Source organism: Zonotrichia albicollis, chromosome 3 (assembly GCF_047830755.1).
Source record: "Zonotrichia albicollis isolate bZonAlb1 chromosome 3, bZonAlb1.hap1, whole genome shotgun sequence".
Lineage (NCBI taxonomy): Eukaryota > Metazoa > Chordata > Aves > Passeriformes > Passerellidae > Zonotrichia > Zonotrichia albicollis.
Window position 1 is genome coordinate 116,471,635 of NC_133821.1, and position 21,432 is coordinate 116,493,066.

At 35.5% G+C, this 21,432-nt stretch overlaps 1 protein-coding gene across 4 annotated transcripts in view; it reads right to left on the reverse strand.

Moving 5' to 3' along the window:
• The window catches only part of ASCC3 (activating signal cointegrator 1 complex subunit 3), a 261,720-nt gene that overhangs the window by 37,428 nt on the left and 202,860 nt on the right, over window positions 1-21,432 (reverse strand). For all 4 annotated transcript variants that reach the window (XM_074538569.1, XM_074538568.1, XM_074538567.1 and 1 more), the window contains 6 exons: window positions 19,828-19,965; window positions 19,603-19,723; window positions 16,059-16,191; window positions 13,316-13,441; window positions 3,383-3,494; window positions 2,985-3,119 (listed from right to left, as the gene is read on the reverse strand). In XM_074538569.1, the coding sequence (XP_074394670.1) occupies window positions 2,985-3,119; window positions 3,383-3,494; window positions 13,316-13,441; window positions 16,059-16,191; window positions 19,603-19,723; window positions 19,828-19,965 (765 nt within the window). The remainder of the gene's footprint in view (window positions 1-2,984; window positions 3,120-3,382; window positions 3,495-13,315; window positions 13,442-16,058; window positions 16,192-19,602; window positions 19,724-19,827; window positions 19,966-21,432) is intronic.

A 21,432-nucleotide genomic window follows, 5' to 3' on the forward strand; every position in this document is an offset into this window, starting at 1 on the left:
ATGTTCACGTTATCAATACTCAACCCCTACACCAGAATGGGAAAAAAATTCATTTGATCTTGTAAAATTCTGGCAGATGATCAAAATGAATAGGTAAAATAAAAACAGAGAAAAGAAGAGATACTGGAGAAGACTATGAGTGGTCTTCCACTAAGTGAAAACAAATCCTACTATTATGTGACTTTTTTGAGAGTCACTAGAAACTGGATGACTTACAACTACTTTTTCATGTGAGTTGTAAAGATTCCTTGATCATTCACTGGTGATCAACCCTGAATTTTAACCACTTCCATTCAGCATGCAAAAATAATCTGAAGCTCAAAATCCCTTAATAAAACTCAGATTTAACCCCTTTAATACAATCCTAAATTTCTGAATTCTTGAACAAAATCTTGCTTTTTTCCACGGTTTGTTTTAAACAAACTTTTGCTGCTCTCCAAGTTAATTATATGTTTGGTATATATATCCCATGTGAAAAATCAAAATCAGGATTTCCTTTCTTTTAATTGTTCGCTTCTGCCATCCTTAGGTACATCAGGAACTTGTACATATCTAAAGGTTCGCAAGCTTAGTTAAACTCCAACTAATAATAAGTGTTACATCTATGAAATCCTGCAACTGCATGAGAAATGCTTGGATGGTTATTCTCAAAAAACACAGTCCAAAATTTGAAACTTTAACACAGTGATGAGCAGAATAATCACAATTACAATTATTTTTGTAATGGTAACAGGCCTTTTTGTACTATAGCTACAGCTTTCAGTTTCAGCATCATTAAGAGATTCTTCAAATTACTTTTTAAACATCCATCTCCCTCAGGGTTTTCACTTATACCTAATTAGACTACTTACCCCATGCCATGCAATTCCCTACTGCCAAAAGCGCTAAATGCTTCAATAAGAAGGAGGAGGGCAACAGTGGAGTGAGGCAGATGTAATGTCATTGGTTAACAATAGAGGTGTGAAGCAACTGCTGTCATTATAAAACTCATTAATGCGCAGTGTTTAGGGGGAAAATCATCCCTGGCAGTAACTGTTGAAATGGCATTTCTTTTCAGCACTACATCAGATTGAAAAAACCTTTTATTTTGCACCTTCAACGTGGCAGAATAGCAGTTCCACTAGTAATTATGAGAATCAACATCCACATAAAAAGTAAGCAAGAGCTGTCAGCTCGAATGGCATCCAGCACTCGTAAATCCTTTTCATCTTTAAAACTGATACATATGGCTCATTTTGACCCCTAAGCAATTTTACTTTTAGTCTCATTCCTCTTGAGATTGTAAATGGATAACTTCCAGAACTTTATTATCAGGAAATAAAAAAATTAAAAAAAACTAAAGCAAGATTAATGAACTTAAAATTTTACATTCTCCACCCAACATTAGGGTCCTAAGTTTCATCTACAATAGAATATTTGCCAGTTACTTTTGCAATTTATGAATGCACACAGTTCAAATAGACAAATTCAAACAGGCAGCACTATGTTCTTCTTCCATCATTCCTGTTCCATATCCTGCTCATCAGCTAAGGCAGTGTAATGAAATGCCATCTCTGCTAATATTCTCAAACTTTCATTACCAAATTTGTCAGACAAAAAAATCCTGATATGTCTAGATGCAGAAAATTTTCAATGGAGAGACATTTTAAAGAGACAGCAGCTGGAGCAAAGCACTCTTCTTGAATACTCAACATTGTATTAGTTAACTTCTGTTCACATGTGGGTATTTCTTCTTAAAATTTCAGTTATTTTACACACAGCATATCTAGATATTGCAGATTACCACTTTGAATTCACCTGAACACACTGAATTTGATCTAGTGTAATTGCAATGTTGTCTGGCAGCAGAACAACAGATACCTCAGGGTCAGTGATAGCAATTCCCCTGTTTAGGCTGTCTAACAGTTTCCATTACAAAAGATTATTGTGGCCTTTATTTCTGAGCTGTAACACTCTGAATGTTTGCAGCAGGTGCTTTAAATTTATCAGGAAGAAAAGTCTCTGTACTAGAAAAGTGGTTTTCCTAGTCTCATAAAATGCTGATCAGGTTTTGTTCAGTTTCAAACTGGTGAATAGCAGTATTTTAACTTCCTGTATTTCTCCTCAGAGAAGTTTTGGCAGCATGCTGAAACAATAATAAATACAAAAGTAAGATATATAAATACTGTAAGACAGGACTTCAAAGTTTGAAGGTAACACTTAGAAATCAGAATATTACTGAACTTAGGCCACTTGTATAATGTATTTAATGTAACAGAGACTATAATCATATAGAGGTAGAAAAAAGTTTTCCTGGATAATATTCAGGCACTTCTTGTTTTGAAATATATTTGCAGAAGTAGAATTACACCATGTTGAAAAAAGAAAATCTATAGTTGTAAATATGTAAGTACTTAAAAAGGAAACTGGAGTAAACCTTGATTTTTTTATGGTGAGAATGCAATACTAACACAGTGCATCATACAAAGTGTCTTTGGCCTTGCATTGCACTTCTCTGTTAAACAGCCTCTAGACTAACTGTGGGAGATGCTGTTACTGCAGGTTGTCACCTCAGGGACTGGGAAAAGGGAAAGAAGACATTTTAGGAAAGAGGTATTTCCCACAGGTTTCCCCTGCTCCTTAAAGCTGCTGTATCCTCCAGATTGTCCCAGGACAAAGTGATGGTCCTGCTACAGATTTAAGTGTAGGCAGTCATTCCTATGGCATTTAATAATATCCTCAACTTAGGAAAGACAAATATCAGATTTGTATAGATCCTGCACATTATAAAGGGATAGAAGAAGACATGGAAGCATATAAAGTAATTTTGATGTACTGATAAGATGAAACATTTTAAACATAAAAAAATATTCAGGTATGTTTCTCAAAACAATAAAAAAATAAGTTAGGGGAGAAACACTCTTCTTTATTTTGCATGTTTTTTTTCAAATACTTGTGTTTTCAAGAGTAAAAAAATGTATTTTTAAAGAAATATCAGCACTTACTGTCAGAATTAAGAGCAGTTCTTCAATATTGCTTTCAGGTTTCAACTGGTCCTTGAACATCCCAATAGTTGGATGCTTCAAGTAGTAATAGGAGGCGATCCGGCCGTACACCAGCGGCTCGATGCTGCGATTGTCCTGGGACAAAAGGAGAGGAATCAAACACAGAGCTCCCAAGTGGTTCAGTACAACATGCTCCTACACAGCTGTGAAACACGTTCAGACTACTTTTAAGAGAACACAAAAAATAATTTAGCATTATAATTTAGCCACAAGAGTTTTCATCCTAAGTCTGACAGAGACAAATCTAACATCTCCCATCAAGGAGCGCGCATCCTGCTGTTCACAGCTCCTAGGAGTGTGCATCTCACTGAATCCTGTAAGGCACAGATTAGTCTTACCTCCCCAACTTCAATGCAGTAGGAGCCTTCCAAATCAAACAGGGATTTCTCAACAAGGCTTGAGAGGTACTTATTCATAGTGTCATGGCTCACATCATCCAAGTTATAGTAACTAGATAAAATGAGAGCAGATGCATTGCATGAATATTTTTTACAGTCCGAAGATTTTTAACAACAGTGTCTTCTAGGAAAACTTCCAAGGCTTCTACAGTATACACATGAAACAGCAAATATCCATATTAAACAATTAAACACAGTCCTTTATAAAGATCAACAAGAAATCCATGATTCTTAAATGTTTGTGGGAGTAACCAACATAAGCCAAGCATGTACATATGAAAGATGGCAATTGGTCCATCTATTAATAGAAAGGCTGATACAAACAGAACTGGACTGACTGTATTTTATTAGGGGGAGAATTGTCCTGCTTTCACAGGTACACTTTCCTGATACGTGTGAAAGTGAACAAGCAATGCTAACACAAGTCACAGTATTTTAACTTCAAGATGAAGGAAGAACACCCACCCAGGAGAGGAAATGTCTTTACACCCTGCAACTTCGAAAGTAAAACTAGGCATATAGTGACATCTCCTGAAAAAGTAAAACCTATACCAATCCAAATGTTGGTGTTATTATATTTCTGTGACGTTTTGTTTTCAAAGTTAGAACTGCTAAAAAAAGGAACAGGGTATTTGTTAATGTGTTCCTTCACATACTTACCATCAAACAAAATGCTTAGGTAAACTATATCATCACAATGGCTTAGTTCTCTATATGAAGGGAAAATGCTTATAAAGTGGGCCAAAATATATTTTCTTTTTATGTTACCATATAAAAAAGACACAGTGACTGAAGTTTGCACTCCTTCACTGTAGAGCTGGAGGTGTATGATTAGATTTTACTCATATAAACCAACATGATTTCAGTGAGAACTTTTACTCCAGATAAAAATGCAGTAAGGACTTGTGTCCCTAGATTCAGCAAAGGCACCAGATCAGAAAGCAGCAATTAAGTTCAATTAGTAAAGAGCATGTTTAGAAAGTTTTAAAATTTTGTATTTAAGAAGAGTAATTAAACCATGCAATTTCAAAGCAGAATTAAAACAAACATAAAATCTGATTATTTATTGAATTGTTAAAAAGCAGAATAAAAGAGGAAGTCTTTGTTCATTTAATTCTGTCAAATACTGTGGCAGAAATAGACTACTGAGATTGTGCAATGATGAAAGATGCTCCTTTGTTCTACCTGCCTTGCTTTACTAAAATTTACCATTGTTAGGATCTTGTACTCAGCATTCCCACTTGAAATAACCCCACTGTAATCGAGAGTGGGTTCTTTCAATGCTATTTTGTGCAGGTGAACAACAGGCTGCAAAAGAGCATGCTGAGATTCATTTTAGCCAATTTTACAAAGTTACTGCTGGACCTGAGTTCGTGTTTTTAAACTCTCTTCACTGGCACTGGAAAGAAATGTGCATCTGCAGAATGCTATTCATCTCAAGTATTTTAAATATCTACTTCAGGATGAGGTGAAATGTAATCACTGATTAAAAAAAGAAAACTTTAGACAACCAGTTCAGTTGTGGATGTTGTATTTGAGCAGATGAATCTCATTCTCTGAGTTAAATTCTACATAATTTACTGTAATGCTGCTGTTTGCAAATTTCAAAAGATGGAATCAAATTTTATAAGCTACAAATGTCCTTACATAACTGCTTAATTTACATAATCTGATTTGCATTATTATTTTCTTAAACAAAGTTTTTACCATACATCTCTTTAAATAGCAGCAGCAAAACTGAAAAAGCCTGAATGCTAAATAGCAGTATTACAATGTCCAGATATTTTCCTCTTGCTATTAACTCCAAATTATGGGATTAATTCTCTGAAGCTTTGAATGTTCACTTATAATTGGGTAAAGTTGGAGTAAACCAGTACTATCATAAGAAAAAGTTTTAAAAAATATGTTCTGATACCAGCCAGCTACATGAGACAACAACAAAGCACAGTTACATGGCAGTGGAATATTCAATTCTGTGACTTTTTATATGGTTCATGCTGAGATGATTTGAAAAACTTACACCACACCTACTGTCCAAAACCAAACCAAACTATTTGCATTGACTTACACATTTTTATGTAGTAGCCAGCCATATATTATCAGCTTCATGCAAAGAAAACTCATTTGTTGAAAAATTATTCTAATAGTGTTTTTGATGCAACTTGAATTTCATGAGCGTCCTTTTAAATGAAGCGATACAGGGATAATACAAAATGGTCAAAATTTCTACCTGCCCATTTTATTTGCCTGACATCACCAATCATATTTATTTTCTGGTTATTAGCAGGAATTACTTTGTCAAATTTTGTTTACCTTCTGAAAATAATTGAGCAAATTAGCTAAATAAGTTGTTTAAGGAGGTGAAAAAGAATTTCTATTTTATACTCCTAAACCACTAATGATTCATTATTAGTTCTCTAAATTGAATGGAATACTTCTGAAATGCTTGTAATTGAGGCACTTTGTTGTCATGGTATTCAGACTTCCACCATATAATTTCAGCACCTTTATTTGCAGTACCATGGCACTCATGATGAATACTGATAAAACAAAAAAAAGGAACATGGGCATTACACTGAAATTATTTCCTGAGAAAGTAATTTAAGGCACCAATTCAAACACAAATAACACAAATAAGAACACAAATTATTCTCTGCCTAATTTGCATTATTTCAATGCAGTTAACTGAAGTTATCACAGAGGAATTTATAATATATTTTGAATTTTTTTGTGAATTTTAAATGTACTGCTTTGTAACTTGCAGTTAAAGGAATGAATATGTAGCTGGCTAGTGGAAATAAAACAGTGTAAAGAAAAATCTTAAATGGTTTGTAATCTTGAGTGAAGTGGTACCAGTATGTTTTAACTACGGTCTGTAATGAGGCAGATATAATTTTGAGCACACCCACAGGAGCTTCTTGGTCATTCAGCACATTTTCCCCTAATAAAAATCAAAGCCATTCATCTTGAAAGACTGTTAAAATTATTAGTGAAAACAGAAGTATCATGACATTAGATTTCAATGCTCAGGAATAAAGGCAAGTTGAATTCTGCATGTTGGTATGTTCCAAGTATAAAAACTACATAATACGTGAGCTCCTCTATGAAGCAATATTGCCTAACTATTTAATTACAGATAAAGAATAAAAACAATGCAGTTTCATGCTCACTGCATTGAATCATCTAGTCATTAGTTCCCCTTTGCTATAAACAGACAGCCTACCTTTTTATCAGCACACCATTTCATTTATTTCACAGTGAAGCCCAGTTTCACAATAATTGACTTGTCAGAAGCTCTAATTTATGAGGCTGGGCTCTGTAAGCCTTCTCCTATATTGGACTCAACCTGCACACAAGCAGGGTTGAATATTTACAATGCTGTTAACAGGTGCTGAGTTGTTTAATGATTCTAATAGCCAGAAGCGTACTGAGAAAGCCAGCGGGATCACAATTACAGGCTGTTTGAACACAACAATTACTCGTCCCCTGAGAGGTGTGAAAGTCAAAGGCAGTTTTATCCTAACAGCATCTAGCACATGGGCTAGACAGGCTAACTTCCATTAGTAGTCCATGGGGAAAAAGCAGTAACAAACCCCTAGGTATCATAAAAATTTACAAAGTATGTAAAATTTAAACAATCAAAAGCTGAAGGAACTTTTTATTGTCTATTAAATAACATATTTTAAATCTCAAAACCTTGTAGACCTTAGCAAGAACAACAAACTGTGAAACATGAACTTATTTCTCTAATCTAAGAAGTGTGGAATTTCATCAGCTGAGAGAGACAGAGAGACGTGCAGGAACATAAAATGTAGATGAAGTTACACAAAACATTTAGGATTTAATGTGAATGGTGGCAATCATTTCCTGTTTAGCTTATGTAAACCTGACCTGATATCTCTCTGGGAAATTTTTCATCAGCCTTGAAATGGTCCTGCTATAACTGTCAATGCTGTGGAGTCATTTGTTACAGCCCCATGTTTTTTATGTTCAGATTATACGGTGGTAATAGTGACACACATAATGAAAATCGGTGACAAGAGTCAGCCAAAAAATATTAAAGAAGAACCTTGCTAGTCAGTAGGTCAAATGCAATGAACAAATGCACAAAACAGCAAATCCACAGCATACACTGGATAGCAAGAAGGTGTGCTTTCTGAGATTTTACAGTCCTGAAAGCAAAATTTTGTTATTAACAAGTATGGGGGAGCACAGACAGCAATCCAGGTCCCTTTACTGCAGTCATCATTTATATTTACTTTCATCAGCTCCAGCAGCTGCCATCTCCAAACAGCACCATGGAAATGGTACAGAGTACATGGCACAACTGATGAATCTTCATAGCCAGAGAGAGATATGACCTTAAGTACCAACTCACTTCTGTTGTTAAGGCATTACTGACTGACTCTGGAGTCCGTGACTGGCCTGCAAAAAGGCATTGCAGAGTGCACACATGCTGCAGACAGTAATGCCACCCTGTATTTTACCTCTATCATGTTTTCCTGTATCCATATCTTTGAGTATGCCAGGTGGGAGAAACAGATACATTGCTACCTCTAATCAGCTTTTAGTATACTGCACATTGTGGTCATTTAAAAGGAACAAAACCAAGTTCAATTTCTCTGATATCAGCAAAGTATTTGCCCCCACATCAGTGCTTCTAATTATTTGCAAGACAGTTTATCTCCCAAGATGCATTCGTGAGAGATGACAGGTCATAGACAAACACAAATTTGCTCACATATTGACAAGATTTTTCTTTTTCCTATCATATATTCCAACAGATAATTTTTACAGGTAAATCATACCCAAGAGTAGGAAGAAAATGATGTGAATTTTCTTTCTGGATGGAAAGATGTGGAGTCTTCAGCTTTGTATTCTCACCTAAGATTGCAGCAGACAGGGAAGCAGGAGGCAGCTCAAATATTCAGCAGCCTGGGGCTTCCCTGTCTGACAGATTCAGCAAACCTTTATTTGTCTGAATATTTGGTAAAACTATACTGTGAACTACATTCCTGTACTTTTCACATCACTGTGACCCTAATATTTGCAAAGAACAAACTCTTGCTATTATTTTCATAATAATGCCTATAGCTGTCATTTATTAAATATATATCCATGCATATGTATCAGTACATGCATATAGGTCTAAATGTCATTGTGAAAGGAAGAGTCCTTTGGCAAACTCCTTTGTGAAATATCTGTTTACCAATTGAAAATATGGTTATTAGTAATAACTGCAGTACAATATACTTGCACATTATAACTTCTGTTAGTTTAGCTACTGTAAAAATTTTCCATTTTATCTCTTAATAACTTAACTTCAGTAATCTCCCTTCTGACACACTCCCAAATTAATCCTAAAATTCTGAATAACTGTGATTATGTCTCCAAAATACATAGGTATTTCATTCTGACTTCTACCATGATATTACCTGTCATAATAGCAGAAAATATACTGGACCAGCATACAACCATAATTTGTATTCATATGTTTTATTCACATGCTCAGCTAATCATAATGAGAAAATAAAATTTAAAGTAAAACATAAATGTATGATAAGGGCATCATCAGTATGAGATTATAATTTATGCTGTATTATTCATTTGCTCCAAAAAACTTTTCAAAACTGATATCAAGGGAAAAAAACCCTTAATAATAATTTTCAGTATGAAACAATAAAATATCTTTTTTTTGGATTTTCACAAGGAATTTACATAGAAACTGGTTTTGTGAGTGTGCACATGTACACAGATGCACTCTCACATATAAATACATAAATAGCCACACACATTTTAATAGTGATGTGATGTGTGCTCTCAGGATATCTAAACATTAACTTTCCAAATGAAAGCTGATTCTGCTTAACTTTACATGTGTTGTAAATTTCTATTTCTCTTTCACTGCACATGTATCTGGAAAACATCATAACCTGATTTACAGAAAATGTTTCTCATAGACATTCTTTTATAGAAAGTCACAATTATAATCTTTTATAAGGGTAAAAGAATGAAATACCAAGGCATTTCAGCCAAGGAATGGAGATGGATGAGCCTGTCAAAGTGGCCCCTTGCAAAGAAAGAGCCCTTTGCTGATGTGTGTGATATGACCTTGCCTAAGTAAAGAGCAGAGTGACTGCAGCTCCATGTGGAAAGGAGTGCATGTTGCACTCCTTGGCTGGAGTAGTACAGAAACTGCGAAAAGCTCTGTGTGGTAGTGTGTTGTTAAGTTTCTTGTGTTATTCCCCCAATTTATGTATTGTTCTCCCCTATTATGTGTAAAATGGTTTCGTTCCCCCAGTTTTTCCCGCCACTGCTAGCCTGTCAGCTAAGTTGCCATAGTAACCGCTATTCATAATTGCCGATATGTAATTGCTCCTCCCCTGGTTTCCCTTATAAGTGAAAGTTGTTTCCTCCCTGGGTCCAGTCAATCACTCCCTTCCTCCTCCCAGGTTTCGAGAACCTTCTCCTCTCTGGAGATGGTGGCTGGCTGGGGTCCCAGGACACCTCCTTTACCTTTTGATTATTGGTCTCCATGGAGTGTCAGTTCTGTGAAGTTCATCCCCTCACCTTTCCTGATTGGTTCCGCCTGTACCCACCCCCCTCCTTTATAATCCTGTTTTCACCCCCTAAAAAAAGAACTTTTTCCCGGTTGGTTTCCCGGTTTTTGGATCCGGCATCACCTTGAATAAACCGATGTTTAACCCCCGGGAAATGGTCAGCTCCGTTCCTCCCCAATCCCAGCGGTGTGAGCCAGTCCGCAGCCAGCACAGCCTGAGGCCCTCAGACGCCGAAGGGTGCTGGCCAGGAATTGCAGAGGGGCGTCGGCCTTTCGCCCTCAGCTAGCCGGACTCTAAACTTCGGGCCACATACGTTCCCCTCAGCAGCTCTGCACTTAGGATTAACTGTTTTCAGGGAAGGGAAGAACAGGGAAGAAACTCTGGATATGGAGACTGAAACACTTTGATAATCGTTTCACGTGTGATCTCCCAAACAGGACAAGTGTGACTAATTGTCATGCATCTGAAAAAAACTAGCACTCAGCTACCGTCCTTCCCCAAAGCAACAACTCCATTACACCTCTTATCCAGACAGTTATAACCCATTCCACAGAGCTTGAGAGGCAGGGGTTTATCAAACAAGAAAATTACAATAGTTTGATGAAAAGGAGTATTTTAGCACGCAATGATTTTCCACACCATTAAAACAACTATCATTAGAAGTTTAACAAATTATCTCAAGTTTGCCAGGAAAACTTTCAGGATGACTTCATGTTTAGAAGAAACCTGGATACTCAGAGGAAAATGGTACTTGGATCTCTATCCCACACAAAGGTAGATTACCATTACTTCAGTAGTACAAATTGCAAGCGTTCAGTAAGGCATTTTATGATTTAGGATTGGAAAAGGATGGGATGATCCTATGTTTGTTTATGCAGCTTTAATATACAACTAGCTAAAACTGGCAATAAATGAGAATATAAATCTTCTGCATATGATCTAAGCCCATTATTTTGGGGATTTACAGCATCACATGCAATGACTTTTATGCCAATGAATCCCAAGACATTTTACTAATCATGCATATGAGAATTACTTATCCACCACTAAGGTAAAATCACCTGCTGTCTGGAAAATAGGTCTTGTTTCACAGTGGAGAGAAAGTCAACAAAATTTGGGGCAGGACACAATAAAGAGCACTTCTGTCAAGTGACAAGGAATGAGTATTGCATAACCATCTAGACCAAAAACCTGAAATTGTGCTCCTATTTTTTTGAAAAAAAATAAACCCACAACAAAACCCAAATGCTAAAATCTTTGGATTATTAAGAGTCACAAACATTTTTTGTTTGATAATACCAATCATTTCATATGCTCTTTTATGGCACAGTAAAACTCCATTACCATAATGCAACTTATTCGGAGTCATCTCAAGAATTACTGACTTCTGTTTGTAAATCTCTTCAGTTTTCCTTGGATGTATCTCATTCAAACACTGACCACGCTTGAATTGCTTGCTTGGTTTTCAGAAGGTCTGAAAATATCACAGATAGCAGGTCCAGGAAAACTTCTAACTAAGTTTAGTAACTTTGGATGAAACTTAAGACTGTAATCATGTCAAAGAATGGAATTCATGCACATCCATTACATTTGTGCTTGGCATCTAGAAATTATTTGACAAACTGTTTGACAGAGTAAATAATATCTGTATTTTTTTTCCCCTGCATGACTAAGTACAGAAGGAATGCTGAGCACCTGTGTGGATAAAGAGCTCAACTTGTCAACTGTTCCGACCTGTGTGTGTGGTGTTCCAATGCAAGACTCCAATTTCATTAGAAACTTCATTATTCATTCCTACCCTGCCATTATGGGCATAACTAGTCAAGATCTGTTCATCTTGGTTCTCCCTACAAAGACTCTACATCTCATTATGAAGCTCCTTTTTTTTTGTCCCCCATCTCCCCAGCTTTCTTCCCACCTCAGAATAGCAGAATTTTTGCTTTGAAGTTGAAATTGTGATAACTTCAGATTTAGCTGTCCATAACAATAAAGAAACTGCTGAGAAAAACTGACTAGCAGTCGACATGCCAACCTCATACTAAAGTGGAAATCTTTTATATTGGGAAGAGATTACCTATTAAATCAAACAATATTTCTGTATTCCACACTTACCTTCGGCCGACATACTGTGTCTTAAAAAAATGTACCTACCACAGATACCACATGATCAAAGCTTACCAAAACCAAATCAACTACAGCACTTTACCAAAGCAATTTAAGAGCAAGACATCTTAAAGGAATAGTACTCATTCTTTATACTAAAAAAGTAGAAAACATAACATTTTAAAAAAATCATAATTTAACCCTCAGAAATACCCTTCCCATAACTGTATGCATTGTATCACTTACGAAGTAACAAAATTTAAAATGCTTTCTTTAGTTTACAGTTCTAATGCTCTGCATTTTTTTGTTTCTCAAAAAGGCTAGATGGAAATTCTGTTTGTCTTGCGGGAGATTCTCAGCATAGGACTAGATACAGAACTAAAAACTAATAAAAGACTTAAGAAGGATTAAAGGAAATTATTTTATCACCTGCAGGGTCCCAGCAGCACTTGCCCATAAAGTACCTGGCAGAAAATCTGGCCAAATGCTATGGACATTAACATGACTGCAGAAGCACAACACACTGGAGTACATCTAGAAATATTTCATGATCGAAACGGTTAATTCTTTATTTGCCACATTATTTTAGTGGGGGAATGATCACATGACAGGTAACACACCATTTACCCAAAACAGCCTTGTGGCAAAGGCGGGCTATACTGGTGGAACAGCTCAGAATGATCTGCATACCAGCTGGAGCTAGGCAGGATGATAGCAATCACTGAAAATATTGCACACATGGTTTCACCAGGGTACCCTAATGAAAGCAAACGTTATCACAGAGAAACAGCTGATAGTTATTCTCTCATTTATTAGGAAAGTCCAAGTCTTAATAAATTTTCTAAAGAAAACTGAGCAGAACATATCAATGTGGTAGCTAAAAAAAAGGCATTGCATTATAAATATAATATCTGAAGGAATGTGATAATCTGGAATTTTATTTTAGGGATCCTGATGTAGCCCTCTCAATAAGGTTATTTTATTGCTGTAACTAAGTTGTAAAGTTATCTGCCAAAAAATGCATTTATATTTAGAGTAAAATTTATAAAAAATATGTGCTCACAAGTTTTAATCCACATGCGGGCCAGCAATGCTCCTGCACTGGAGACTGTTAAGTATTGCTAGGATCCAACAGCAGACAGATCACCTTTGGATCAACTCTAACCTCAAGGTACCTTGAGATGAAATTGCCTTTATATTGTGCACTCACGTTGGGTTCATTATAAGTCGACGGAAGAAGTAAGTCCAGGTGATGTAATCCATTGCATCCTGCTTAGATGTAATAGTTCCAGCAGCAATTTCAGCATTCAAGTGGTCAGCCAGCACCTCTAACAAGCTGAAGAACAGGAAACAAAAGGATTTAGCTGACTTTACAATCACAAAGACAGGTAATATATTTTGTAGAGTTGCCCATTAAAAGGTTTATTACTTTTAATCTGAAAATATTATATATTTATCTTCCAGTAAAAGGGAAGAGGGGAAGAAGGAGGAATGTAATTGCAAGGTCAGTCATCTTCTTTACATGATAGTGGAATGAGGCTCAAATTATTTTTTGATTGGACCAAGAATGCACAAGTTTAAATCATTCATGGAACACATTCAGATGGAGCTACTCAGTGGTAACTTCTGAATATTGTATGTTGGCCATATGATCATGCTGATTTAATCCAATAGAGAATCATATGGAAAGACAAACAGGAAATGAAACAGTGGCAATAGCTTAGCTAATACTTGACAAATACTTCAGGGCTATTAAAATTACATCAAAACTGCTTCCCCTGGATTTTGCCTCATCTTCATCCAAAAAAAAAAAAACCAAAAAAAAAAAAAAAAAGAAAAGAGCAGCTACTTTTACCCAGAAACCGAAAGAATAAAAAAAAGCAGGTTAAAATGATTCTTAAAAAATAAAATAGTCAGTCATTAAACAGAACAAAGACCTCCATTAGAGTATCTAATGAGATCATGCCTGGCTAGAGTTCAATCAGAGAACAGCAAATATCCTTAAGGTTCAACTTAATTTTTCTTGTATTATATCCTTTTTCTTCTCCCAGTGTTCTTTTCCTGTTGCTAAAAGTAAAGAATAATCTGGCACAAGTAGCTGTTTTACTGCTCTGTACTGGCGACTGCATGCTTCTAAGGGTCAGAACTGCAGGCATTCTGCACAGATTGTCCAACAGAAGCTGGACAGATGATTCAACTGCTATTCCACAGAAATGGATTTCTGGATTTTCTTTTGTTTCTAATTTCAGCCCATAATCAGGGAGAGCACAAGGACTGTTATGAGTTCAGTGATCAAGTCTTACAACTAAATATGTAAACAATAGCTTTTAGAAAAAATGTTAATTAAAAAACTATGAAGTTTACTTTTACAAATTGGAAATACTACACAAAGCTAATAAATCTGTTCTTTGGTAAAACAGATGGGAAAGCATTCCAAAACTAAAAATCCCCCAAAAATCCCAACAAGTATCCCTTTAAAGATATGAAATACTTGATCATTAAAGAGGCCAAGACAAACCTAGGTTATGTGGTTTACAATATACAGAGAACTTAACAAGATTGTTATTAATATGTGACTCTTCATATGAAAATTTATCAAATATTCTTTTTTTATAATGAAAGATGGAATATATCAGAATTACAAAGTAAATACAAAAACAAAAATGGAGTTATTAGTAATTTAGAGTATTTATAGTCTTCCAAATGAACAACTATGAACAAAGGTGTGATTACTATTGCTATAAGGAAGACATGTTTTCTTTAGAAACACCACATCCCAAGGATGAGAGATATTTTTTAGTTTATGCAAATGCCATGCAGTCTGGATAGATCATCAACATTTTAATCACACCACTCTTTTCACTCATTAGCTATTATTTTGAAGAAGTTCAACTCCTAGACTTATGTGCTAAGTGCAACTTCTATGTTAAAAAATGTGTGGTTTCCTAGGGAAATGAAGTGTATGTTTCCACATTCTTAGTTTGCAAAAATTGCATGTCTGTCTGTGCACCACAGAAATTAAGTTCCAAATACACCAGCCCATTTCAACTGCAGTTCACAGGTGGACTGCACTCTCAAACTCCAACAAGTTTCCTGAGCAGAAACTCCAGATAATGGGACCAGATAGAGGTCCCATTATCACTTATGTTGAGGGATAAATTTTCCTTAGGAGAACAATACTGTGAATTCTTTGCCACTGAGAAAAGCTTCCAGTAATGTTCATGCTTTATTAGATCTCTGAGCATTGCTCCATGAAACATTCCTCTACAGGAGACCAATGTAACCAGTTTAGCTTCTCATTGAACAACTCAGTTAAGATATCAAAATCAAGGCACAAATTAGATTATGCTGGACAGCAAACTTTGCATCAGCTAGGTTTCAAGAGGCTACAAAAACGACAAAAAGGTGCTGTTTCTACACTTCTCACCAAAATCTTGCAAGTTTATAATGAAAGATGTTAAAACTGTATTAGTAAGAGTTTACACCATGTAAACTTGAACTTTGAACTTTTAGAACTTTTGAGATTTTTAAGAATGGGGTATCTATAATGATAAAATATTCTAGGTTAAAAAGTGCTATAAACTCACCTTTTTTTTCTACTAGTAACTTGCCACAGAATTTTGAAGAGGATTTTGAGGATCATGGATAGTTGTCCTAAACACTGCATTTGAAAAACACTTTGTGCTTTCACATGTCTGAGACAACGCCCCTAAATGGACAGGCACTTGTGGTATGATATGGGAATGGACTGACGAGCTCAGCAGTGCTTCAAAACTCATGGAAGAAAGAATTTTTCTACATAAAGATGGATAATTTCTTTCTTTGAATTATCTTCCTCTTGAGCCCAGTATTTAGGACTTATCCAGCACAGGAATTTTGTTGTCATGTCCTCTATCCCTCATTTATAGTACTGCTCATAGTTTGATCAGCTTTTCTGATTGCTTTATCTTTACCTTGATTCCACTGGGAAAGGTTCATAAAGGAATTTTTTGTAGAAGTCTTTCTTAATATCATGAACCAGAATGACAGCTTTTCCTTGGTCATCGAACTGTGGTCTGCCAGCACGCCCCATCATCTGAAGCACATCTGCCAGAGAGACAATAATATGTAAACCAAATATTTGTTTGGATGTATAAAAAATGTATTTAGGTCTGCATAATGTACAATATAGGTTTTTTGCATTACTTTGGCTTTGTATGCCCTATTGGCTTTGACACTTGTAGGTTTCTTTTCCATCTCAGATAGTTATGATGAACTTATTTCTGTCAGAGACAATCTTCTCGTATACTTAAAGATTACCCATTGCAATGGAATCTAGGATTATATCTAATATAAATTATCTTTACACTCCTTCCACTTCACATCCATCCCTCATTTTATTACATGCAATTAAGGATGATGAGTAAGAGAACTCATGAAGGCTACAATGACAATTGTCTATCATTTCCTAATTTTCAAATACTTGACTTCACACTTACACAAGTTCCTCATGTAGGCTTTTCTGCTAGATATGATTTCCTAGGTTTTGACTATGGAGATAAAATGACATAGGCAATTTCTAATTACTGAGCACTATTTTATATTTACCACCTAAACAAGTTATATTAGTTATTAGTACTGGAGTCGAGATGGTTTTATATTGTATGTTGCCCTTACATCACATCATAATATACAGATTTAAAAGCTGGTTCAGACATATTACCTACACACCATTACTTGTAAATACTAATTAAGGACTTGTGTAAACATTGAAAATACTAGTTTATGCGAAACATGCCCAACTTGCTACCTGCCCCCAAGGATAAGCATGCTTATCATGTATTTGTTAGTTTTCTCTTCATTTGAGAAATGCATCTGCACAGGTAGATTTGTGCCTCATTCACCATGGCTCTGAATCCTTCTGGTACCTGAAATGGCTATTTAACTTAGAAGAAACAATGAAAAGCAATACATAAGTTTTAGATCTTTATTTTACACGTTTTAATGTTTTGTGTATTTTGTATGAGCTCTATTACACCTGCTCAGTATGTGGCTTGCAGCACCTGGCATTTTGAAGTGATTTATTTGAGTTAATAATCAGGAAGCTGTTGAGGAAGGAAAATCCAGAAAGTAAAGAATGGGCTACATCAACTGACCATAACAGGAGAAACAGACAGCCCAATTGTGAGTTTTTAGTAACACACTTTCACTTGTGTACTGACTCGTGTAGAGAAAGCAATGTTTTTTATCAGTTTATTCCTTTTGTTAGCTTAGGAGTGACATTAAGACATAAAATGAAACTAGTTTAAATCTGCTGCTTCTGAATAGGTGTGTGCACATGAGGGTGATGGAACAACCTCTTGCTATTCTGTGTGGTGAATTAAATTGTGCACAATACCATATTGGAAATGGACTTACCAAAAAGTGTCAGGAAATTTTTTTTGCCAACATCCACTATGTAATTATCCAAACTCAATATTTTCTTTACTGACTATATGTTGCTTGGCTGCTTTTAACCACTGGACTAAAGTCCTGAAATATTAAATATGATCCAAGTGGCTGACTAAATAAATGACTGTTAACTGAGAAAAAGTCCTCCCCAAAACCTCTGACTTCACTCAAAGAAGCATTCTTGCTTATTTTGAAATTGCTGTACACTCCAGAATGATTCATTCTGCCCTCAGCTGTTTTCTTGGAGCCAAATGCATTCCTGACACAGAAAGGTAACTTTAGTAGGGAGAAGCCAAGTAATATCATGATGGAACATTGAAGGCATAACTTGAGGGCAGCATTAAAGACAGTACTGTGAAACTTTTGGAAGTATTTCAGAAAGAAATTAATTACATTTTCATTTTATTGCTGCAGCAAAACTGTACTACCTGTCCACGGAAGTTCCAGATGCATAAATACTCTCTAGAAAGCTAAAAATAAAAATGCTTTAGGCAAACCACACCACATGTTTCTTCATAAAATAAGGAATCTGCATTTTCTGTTGCAGCGCAGAAAACAAAATCTGAATGCTTCCATCACAGATGGTGGTATTCCATCCACCCCCTCCCCTGCCCTAAGTCCTACTGAAGATTAGGAATTGAACAACACCCAGTGTTGAAGTAACCTGAATTAAAAATGCTAATAAAGAGTGAAAGTATCAGCATTCCCTGAAGCCTTTGTGTGAACTTGTACAACAGATTCCTACAACAGCACAGTAAGTCTGCACCGTTTATTGAGTCTCTGATTTCTTCTAAACAGATTATTTTCTCTATTACTGATTTCTGACAGTGCCACGGATTCAACACAGAATTTAAAGCTTCCCTTGATTTCTTCCCTTGCCGCTTTTCCCCATTCCGCAATGAACGAGCGCGACGCGACCTCGCTGCAGACTCTGCTCTCAGTGAGTTTACATCAGCCAAGGGCTGTCACAAAATACAAGTGTGCATGGCTGAGATCCCAGGTCAGACCAGAACCTTTGAAAAAGAGAATTTGGTCTGGAAATTGATCCCAAGTTTCCTGCAGAGCACTAACCACTAAATTAAGCTCTATGATGGGTTACTTGAAGAAGTAACCCCTGTAGTATTTTCAGTTTGAGCTTTTTTTATGTTACTAAAGTTCTCTCAGTGAAAAGACAGCGCATAGCTAAAAAGATGCAAGCTCTGTATTTACCTAACAAATACCATTTAGATTGTCCTTAGGTGTACACATCGCTAGCGTAGAATAGGAGCATTTAATAATAAACTTTCTCTTCAGAAAAGAGAAAGGGAAAACAGAACAGGAAACCTGGAATAAATTTAGCTTGTCCTCATTCTTCAAACTTAGTACCATCCAGACAAATATTCTCCCTGTCTGAACTCTAAATAAAAGTTCTTCCATGGTTTACTTTCTTCAGCTTGTTGAAAACACTGCAGAACGGTTTATGAAAACTGGAGATTACTGGAGCCAGAAAGCAACAAAAGTCTGTATCAAGCCAGAAATTAAAATATTTAATTTAGCTGCTTATTTCTGAAGTATCCCTTAGATCACTTAAGATACCAGGCCATTTAAGGTTTTTCATTTACTACCAAGTGACTATATATACTTTTTATTTTCTCATACGTGTGTGACTCAACTGATGCATTTCAAACCATGGCTACGTTTACTGCTAAAGATTTGTTTCTATTTAGAAAAGGTTTAAGAAATGAAAAAACCTCAAGTCTTGAAAAGTTCCTTTTATACAATTACCTAGCCAACTAGATATAAAGCCTAGACACAAGGCTTTATACTGTCCCTTTAATTTTTTAATGTCTATTTTGGGTGATACACATTAAAGGAGTTTAGCATGAAAAAAGATTCGCCAAACAGAAACACTTTCCTTACAGCAGAAAATCTTAAGAGTTCTCTTACAACTTGCATTAAACAAAGAAAAAAACCCTTACCTCATTCTCTTAGTCTTTATCCAAATTCAGTTACTAAATAATTGAGGTAATTTGCATATGCTTGAAATACATTTTAGGATTTGAACATTTCCATAATTTATGTGAGTACCTGTAATGGGATAATCCACGTAACGCCTTGTTTTTCCATCGTAGTATTCTGTTCCTTTAACAATTACTAAATGAGCTGGAAAATTTACACCCCAAGCTAATGTGCTTGTGGCAATAAGAACCTAAGACAAAAAAGAAAGATTAATGAGGTATATTTAACAAAAAGCCAACTTTTAAAATTCCATGTAAAACTCATTACAGCAGGATTCAAAAAGAACATGTGTACCTGGATTTTGCAGTTCACAAACAATTCTTCCACAGTTTTCCTGTCCCTTTCATGCAGACCTGCATGGTGCATGCCTATTCCAAAAGCAAGTGTCAGCTTCAGATTCGAATCTCTAACTGTGACTATAATGTCATTCATCTGTAACAGAAATAATAATTGCATGCTTTAAAACAGATTACTAAGAAATGTTAAACTTTTTGGTTTCTTATCTTTATTTTTTTGTTTCTGTAGCAATGATAATTTGTTTTATGCTGTTTATACAAGCAGGAAATCAGAGCCTTCTTCAGTGTCTGAAAAGACTGGATTTGTCTAAAACAATACTATATTAACAATGGGGGTGGAATACAAAATGCACATGACTTTATTGACATGCTAAATAACACAGACAAGGAAATGAAAATGCTGAAAATATCTTGACAGGTCTGGCAAATACTGTGCATTCTGTTCTGTGTTTGTTTAATGCAATCCCTAGTATCAAAGGGGTTAGGACTGGTATAAAAACATAGCAAACCCCTGCAACCAGTAACATAATAACAGCCATGAAAAATAAATTTGGCTCTCTCTAATGCCTTTGAACATTAGAACATTGAACATTATTCCTCAGTTTGATAATTTTGCAGTTATTATTAATCAAAATGAAAGATAGAAAGATTTCTATTTACAGGCTGAAATGCAAATTAATTTCAAAAATTTTTTTGAGTGTGAGTTTGTAGCTTATAGACTCAAACTCAGTAAAATCCATTATTAAGTGTGTTCATTTGAAACTTTCAGAAATTCAGATAAAAGCTATTTTTATTATTATTACTAATTATTTCAAATCTGATGTCAATGATGACTCTTGGGATTCTTTTTAATACTGTAATTGTAATTATCTTTTTTGCCTACATTTTCAAGTCATAACTTTGATAATAAACTTTTCTATTTTTGTAGATGACCTCTGTGAAAAGTCTCTTAGTAAAAACAAATGAAACTGTCTTGTTAAGTGATTCTGCCCTTCAAAATGATTTGTATTGTTTTATTTCTAAGGCCATTTATTATTTTATGTGATTTTAATATCATTATAGCCAGGAACTTTAAAATTTATGCTCTTATTAGTGGTTTCCTGGTGCCACCAGCAGTGGCATCATGATATTGCATACTTAGGGCAGAATCATTCATGGTCATGGGAGGTATAGCCAAGGTTAGAGAAAAAACAGTAGTGCAGAACAAATTAGTCAGGATAACTGAATAATTTGGACACAGTGTTCAGCCTCATCTCAGACTGAGTTCTCCAAAGGACTGAGACACGATAGCATCACATGACCACAGTGATATTTTCATTTCTATCTAGGACTCTGAGGTGTTTCACTTCTGATGTTCAAGACTGTAACCTCTCTAAATATTTCCTGTGTTTTATAATTCTCAGACCTTAATGTAAATAAAATGATTCACATCTCTAGACTCAAGTAACATGTTGCTACTATTAGAAAAAGAATCCTTAAAAGGCACCAAAATATCTACAGAATATAACAGCCCATATTGAAGATTTTAAAACAAACAAACAAGATTTTGTAAATCAATCAATTTTGTCAGGAAGAGTAAATTGCAAAGCATTTAAAAAGTCTG